General features: G+C 46.9%; 1 protein-coding gene across 1 annotated transcript in view; it reads left to right on the plus strand.

The window, feature by feature from the left end:
* Nucleotides 1-6,567, plus strand: part of Hgsnat (heparan-alpha-glucosaminide N-acetyltransferase) — a 30,489-nt gene extending 23,922 nt beyond the window's left edge. The window contains exons 14-18 of the mRNA XM_076553590.1: nucleotides 685-771; nucleotides 3,285-3,362; nucleotides 4,935-5,005; nucleotides 5,103-5,215; nucleotides 5,867-6,567. Of these exons, the coding sequence (XP_076409705.1) occupies nucleotides 685-771; nucleotides 3,285-3,362; nucleotides 4,935-5,005; nucleotides 5,103-5,215; nucleotides 5,867-6,048 (531 nt within the window). The 3' untranslated portion in view covers nucleotides 6,049-6,567. The remainder of the gene's footprint in view (nucleotides 1-684; nucleotides 772-3,284; nucleotides 3,363-4,934; nucleotides 5,006-5,102; nucleotides 5,216-5,866) is intronic.
* The last annotated feature ends 735 nt before the right edge of the window (nucleotides 6,568-7,302 follow it).

Here is a 7,302-nt window from a genome sequence, read left to right on the forward strand (position 1 = left end):
GCTGGGATCGAACTCAGGGCCCAGCGAACTGTAGCCTCACCCTGCAGCTCTCTTTGGTCAAGGACCCTGGACAAGGGTCTTGACTGAGACCTTTTAACAATCAATATTTCTAGTAGCTGGGGATGAGTCTTTCAGGCCTTGCAGTGGTTGAGGATACACTGTACATTTCCATAGTTCTAGAATCTCGTGTTAAAAATACAAATGTTTTATTTTAATTGACTAATTATTTGTAGTGTTAGAGATTAAAACATGGGCCTTCTGATTGCTAAGCATACACTCTTCCACTGGGCCACTCCCTCTTCCCAGATGTTTTATTAAATGTTAATTTGCCTGGAAAGAAGGTTAGGAGCTGTTGAAGCTACAGTGGGGTTGGCTACAATGGAATGAACATGGAATTCCTGTCCCGTTAGGCATTTGTATTTGGTTAAACGTGGTCCAACACTCTTGGCCAGATGTGATAATGTGTCTGAGCAGCATCATGGCTTACTTTTCCTATGATGCCTATAAATTGCCCATGAATTTCTGCTGTAAAAGCAAAAAACAAAGCAAAAAGGGAGGGAGGGAAGAAGGGAAGAAGAGAGGGAGGAAGGGAGGAAGGGAGGGAGGGGGTGGGTAAAAAGCATCAACAATTGAAATGTGTTCAAGTTTGCATTCTGTCTGAGAGTTGTGTTCTGTTTCTTTAAGGTCCTCTATCGCACCGAGGTGGCCTACGACCCAGAAGGGATCCTAGGGACTATCAACTCCATTGTGATGGCATTTTTAGGAGTTCAGGTATCTGCTCCTCTCATCGGCTGTCTTTTCCGAGTTTGTGACGACTTCTAACGTAACTAGAAACCACCTCACTGTAATACTTGAAGGAGGTCCTCTGCTGCCCTCCGGGTCTGGTCAGTTCTGGTTAGGATCAAGATTGTGTAAACTAGGGTGGGATGCCTCAGCAATTCAGATGACTGGCTGAACCCTTACATTCTGGGGACTAAATTCTTACTAGTTGTGGGTGTATTTTAGCCCAGGAGTTTGTGGATAATGAGTTCCACTGATGGCCACATTTATTTATTTATTATTTATTGTTTGTTTGTTTGTTTGTTTAGGTTTCTCTGTGTAGCCCTGGCTGCCCTGGCTGCCCAGGCTGGCCTCTAACCTAACTTCTCAGGGATAGGCCTGCCTCTGCCTCCCGAGTGCTGGGATCAAAGGTGTGCACCACCAGTAACTTTAAGTCCAGAGGTAGCTTTATTGTACAGGATTCTTTTAGCTATCCTGGGTTTTTTGTTTTTCCATGAGAAGTTTAGTAGTATTCTTTCAAGATCTGTGAAGAATTGTGTTGGGCTTTTGATGGGGATTGCATTGAATCTGTAGATTGCTTTTGGTAAGGTTGCCATTTTTATTGTGTTGATCCTACCTATCCATGAGCATGGGAGATCTTTCTATTTTCTGATATCTTCTTAAGTTTCTTTCTTCAAAGACTTAAAGTTCTTGTCATACAGGTCTCTCACTTGTTTGGTTAGAGTTACCCCAAGGTATATTATTTGTGGCCGTGGTAAAAGGTGTTGTTTCTCTGATTTCTTTCTCGGCCCATTGATCATTTGTATATAGGAGGGCTATTGATTTTTTTGAGTCAATCTTGCATCCCACCACATTATTGAGGGTGTTTATCAGCTGTAGGAGTTCCCTGGTAGAATTTTTGGGGTCACTTATGTATTCTATCATATCATCTGCGAGTAGCGAATGTTTGACTTCTTCCTTTCCAACTTGCATCCTCTTGATCTCCTTTTGTTACGTTTGACCCCGGCCCTCACATGTAGCTAGAGTTTTCCTGCCTGGCCCACAGTCAGGACAAATCTCTGTCACCTGCCAGTCCCACAGCCGCTCAGACCCAACCAAGTAAACACAGAGACTTATATTGCTTACAAACTGTATGGCCGTGGCAGGCTTCTTGCTAACTGTTCTTATAGCTTAAATTAATCCATTTCCACAAATCTATACCTTGCCACATGGCTCATGGCTTACTGGCATCTTCACATGCTTCTTGTCAGGGTGGCGACTGGCAGTGACTCCTTCTGCCTTCCTGTTCTTTCTTTTCTCCTCTCTGTTAGTCCCGCCTATACTTCCTGCCTAGCCACGGGCCAATCAGTGCTTTATTTATTGACCAATCAGAGCAACACATTTGCCACACAGACCATCCCACAGCACTCACACTTACTGGGTGACATCTTAGTGTGTCACTAGCGCCCACATCGTAGGGGTGCTATGAGGAACACCCCAAGAACTGGCACACGGGCAGCACTTGCACATTTTAGCTGTTATTATAAATTATCACCAGTATATCCTTCGATCCTTTCCAAGTTTGACTCTGGTTTCAGAGAGATTTCACGCAGTGTCCCATCTGAGGTTTTCAGTTTTCCCTGCATCCAGTTCCCTTTTGCTCCTATCCATCTTTGGTAGTGCCACCAGACCAGACAGCATAACCAGTCTGAGCTGGTCTCCTGTCACTTTGGTGGGCATTAGTTCTAGTTTCCTTTCTATTAAAGTGCTCAAACACTGTCAGAAAGCCACGGAGGGAGGAAAGGGTTTGTTCCACGTACAGGTCTCAGCCCATAGGGAAGTCAGGGTAGGAACTCAGGCAGGGACTTAAAGCAGAAACCGTGGAGGAATGCTGCCCGCTGCATTGACTTCAGGCTCATGCTCAGCCCGCTTTCATAGGCGCCCAGGCCCACCTGCCTAGGGGTGGTGCCGCCCACAGTGGGCCAAGCTCTTCTGTGTCAATTAGCGATGCAGACAATCCCCACAGACTGTCTGCGGGCCAGTTTGTCAGTTCCCAGGTGGTTTTAGGTTGGGTCAAGTTGACAATAAAAACTAAGACAAGGGGTGACTTTGCTGGGCTCCCCATCACCTCTGGGAGAAAGGCTTGGTCTGAATGAGCCCTGCTGGGCCACCTGCTTGCTCCTGTTACTGCGCTCTCAACCTCCCGGCACACAGAGCTGCTGGGACGTACCGTACCGTTCTGTGTGTGCTCTCCCCTTCATCCGCACGTCCTGCCTGCTCTGACCCTCTGCGACTTGTAGCCTCGACACTCCCCACATGACATCCGCCTCCCTCGTTGGTCCCACGCTCCTCCCCAGCCTCCACAGGGTATAGCGGTCATCGTATTCCTCCTTATAACCCCAGTGTCTAGAACCTGTACCTAGCAAATAACTCCGTGTGCTGGATAGTTAAGTGGATGCATAAAGAAGAGTCAAGACTTCATCTTAGGTGGTTGGTTCTCTTGGTCATGCTGTTGTCTTCTCCAGGCAGGAAAAATACTGCTATATTACAAGGACCGGACGAAAGCCATCCTGCTGAGATTCGCCGCCTGGTGCTTCACCCTTGTAAGTAACCCCGTCTTCCCGATCCAGCTGTGTTCTTTTTTGTTTGTTTGTTTTTCGAGACAGGGTCTCTCTGTGTAGCTTTGGTGCCTGTCCTGGATCTCGCTCTGTACACCAGGATGGCCTCGAATTCACAGAGATCCGCCTGGCTCTGTCTCTGGCCCCCACAGAGTGCTGGGCCAACTGTGTTCTTAAGACTGAACACACTTATTTAAGAAGAAATGAAATGCTGAGCAGCCCCTGGCTCAGCATGATGGAGAGCATTTCACTTGAATTACAGCATTCACAGAATAACATCTTTAAAATATCATTCTTATTTTTTTCCTGAGTGTGGAACCCAGGGCCTAGTGCATGCCCAGTACACACTCTACCACTAAGGTATGCTCCTAGTCACAGGGAGGAAGACATCTTCACAACTAAATTCTCAGGCTTCTTCTCTTAGAAAACTGTGTCATATAAATAAATAAGAGCGCTCACCATCCACGCTCCAGTGAAGGCTGCTGGGGGGAACGTGTAAGGACTGCTCTGCATGGGGACCAGGCAAGGGGTGGGGTTGTAGCTCAGTGGAAGGCAGGCTTAGCATGCGTGACGCCCTGGGTCCCATCCCCAGCACCCCCTAAGACCGGGTGTGGTGGCACATGTCTGTAATCCAGCATGAGGAAGCAGAGGACCCAAGATCACCCTTGGCTACGTAGTGAGTTTGAGGCCAGTCTGGGATATGTGAGACCCTGTCTCAAAGGAGAAAATAAAGGGATAGAGAGATGGTTCAGTGGTTAAGAACACTTGCTGCTCTTCCAGAGGACCTGGGTTCAATTCCCAGTACCTACATGGCGGCTCACAACTATCTGTAATTCCAGTTCCAGGGGTCCAACACCCTTACACAGACATACATGCACGCAAAACACCAATACACATAAAATAAAAAGTAATAAATAAATAAATAATAAATAAATAAATAAATAAATAAATAAATAAATAAATAAATAAAAGAGAGAAATGGATATTTAACTGTGTGGTGGTGCACACCTTTAATCCCAGCACCCAGGAGGCAGAGCCAGGCGGATCTCTGAGTTTGAAGCCAGCCTGGTCTACAGAGAAAGATCCAGGACAGCCAGGGCTACACAGAAAAACCCTGTCTTGAAAAACCAGAGGGGGGGGGAGAGAGAGAGAGAGAGAGAGAGAGAGAGAGAGAGAGAGAGAGAGAGAGAGAGAGAGAGAGAATAAAAGTGGAAATAAGCAGGCACACATGTGATGGTTTTTCAGAGCAGGAGCATCCCAGTTAAGAACACAATGTACGCCGCCAACAGGCTGTTCCTTTCCCCAGCCTTGCGGAGTCACATTCTCTTAGGTCGGTGTGATTCCTCACTTACCTTCTCTGACTCGGAGACCATCAGAAATGGTTTTGCATAATAGTTTAGTTACACATCTTACACTAGGTTTCCAGTTAAAAGAGCAAAGTAAAAGGTGTGATTTTCCATCCTCACTAGCAGGTAAGTGATTCATCTTTTTTTTAACTCTTCAGTGGACTGTTTCGAGGTTGTAGTACACATCTTTAACATCTTCTTTTCTTCACAGGGGCTTATTTCTGTTGCCTTGACAAAAGTGTCTGCAAATGAAGGCTTTATTCCAATAAACAAAAATCTCTGGTAAGCAGGGTGGGGGCTATGGCGTCCCGGGTATCTGTCACATTGAAAGCAGGTGTTCTCAGGGTGCGGTGACCTTCCCTCACTCATCTCCCTGTAGGTCCATTTCCTATGTCACCGCGCTGAGCTGCTTTGCCTTCTTCATCCTGCTCGTCCTCTACCCAGCTGTGGATGTGAAGGGGCTGTGGACGGGAACCCCCTTCTTCTATCCCGGTGAGTCGGCTGGGACCCGTTCATAGTGGGCGGGAGAGACCAGGCAGACTGGCTCAGAGAGCCGCTGAGCTGCCTCAGAGCTGAAGGCTCTGTCCTGGGGACACATTTCAGGAAGCAAGCTAAGAAGAAGCCGGCAGGGGCTGTGCTGGCCCAGCTCGCAGGAGGTCACTGGCCTGTTCCAAAGCACCACCCCATTTTTACACATTCGGTTTCTAGCATCAGTAAATAAACTCCGCTTATTTTGAGGCAGTATAAAATGGCACAGTACTGGATACGACCCAGGACGTACTGATTTTAATAAGAGATAGGATTGTCCTTTTTATCCGTGTGTGTGTGTGTGTGTGTGTGTGTGTGTGTGTGTGTGTGTGTGTGTGTGTACACGTGTACAGGAGTTGGTTCTCTGCACCATGAGGGTTCCTAGGATAGAACGGAGTCATCAGGCTTGGCGGCAAATGCCTTTCCCTGCTGAGCCGGCTCGATGCTCCTGAATCCTAAGAGTTTAGAAATACACATCTCACTTCACTGTCTAAGCTGTGCGTCACTCATTTGGGGCAGTAAGTGATAATGCCAGGGCGGGTTTATGTTTTTTATTGAACTCGTCTCAAGAATTGTATGATTGATCTGGAAAAACCATGTTCTGATCTCTCGAAGGGATGAATTCTATTCTGGTGTATGTTGGTCACGAGGTGTTTGAGAACTACTTCCCTTTCCGGTGGAAGCTGCAGGATGACCAGTCACACAAAGAACATCTCATTCAGAACATAGTGGCCACTGCTCTCTGGGTGCTCATTGCCTACGTTCTCTATAAGAAGAAGATATTTTGGAAAATCTGACGGCATTCACTCACTGGAACATGTTGCTGGAGGAGCCAGCGGCCCTGAGAGGAAGATGGAAACATCCTTTATTAAAGGGATCCTCCCTCTTTATTAAAGGGATGGACTTCCGGATGCTGTGCCCAAGCTGATTTGCTTAGACATCAGAAAGCTGCCTATATATTTTTACTTACATATTTGAAATGTTATGCCCTCCATTTTCTATGAAATTGATACATTTGGAACATGTGTAGAAATCTCCTTGGACTTCCCAGAGGGGACTTTCTATGGACATTTTGTCTCTAATGGAGGCCAAGGTTGGTGGGCTGGTTTGACTCAGAGGTAGAATGTCTTTCTAGCTTGGGCAGTTTGGGGTTCTTGCTACCACTAATAAGCAAATAACAAGAACACAAGAAAACTCCCAAATAATTGAGGGACCGATTCTCATTTCCTGAAACCTGCCTCCCATGTGTCTATGCGTGCCGACAACAAAGGCGCTTCCTGTTGTGAGACTTCTATAAAGCTTTTTAGTGGACTGTGTCATAATGCTGTCTTTTCTTTTTTATAGCATGCACTTTAATGTTTCTAGAATGCCAAAGTAATTTTTCTTTCCGATGTTCAGGGCTTTGATGGGCCCACAAAATGTGTTTTCCAAAGCTGCTGGCTTCCTTACCCCACCTGGAAAAAAACCTGAAGTATGGATTTATTATCATCAGCTACTCTTGTAGCTCTACCCGTCCACCCACCTTACTAGTTCCTGCTGTCTGCCTGTCTGCCTGTCTGTACTGGCATGTCTCCGGATGGTACCCCAACATCTCCAGGCACCCAGAAATGTAGCCAGGGAAGGAAGAGCATCTGCTTCTGCTGTGGGTCCTATGAACTGCCTCCTGTGGAAGGTACGGGCCAGTCCCATGGCCTGTCATCTGTGGAAGGAAAGAGATGGGATGCTCCGACAGGTCTCCCATGCTTAGATGTGCTAAGGGGGCGGGGGTCAGGTCTCCCATGCTTAGATGTGATTAGGTGGGGCCAGGTCTCCCATGCTTAGATGTGCTAAGGGGGGGGTCAGGTCTCCCATGCTTAGATGTGATAAGTGGGGGTCAGGTCTCCCATGCTTAGATTTGATAAGGTGGGGACCATCAGTAGCTTCTCTGAAATCCCCACTGTAATCTTACAGAAAACTCTGGAAAAGGAATAATAGCAAAACCTTTTACCACTCCATCAGAGCGAATCTTAGGGAATGGCTATCCCCAGTTTCCTAGGAGCGAGGGTGATATT

Source organism: Peromyscus maniculatus, chromosome 17 (assembly GCF_049852395.1).
Source record: "Peromyscus maniculatus bairdii isolate BWxNUB_F1_BW_parent chromosome 17, HU_Pman_BW_mat_3.1, whole genome shotgun sequence".
NCBI lineage: Eukaryota > Metazoa > Chordata > Mammalia > Rodentia > Cricetidae > Peromyscus > Peromyscus maniculatus.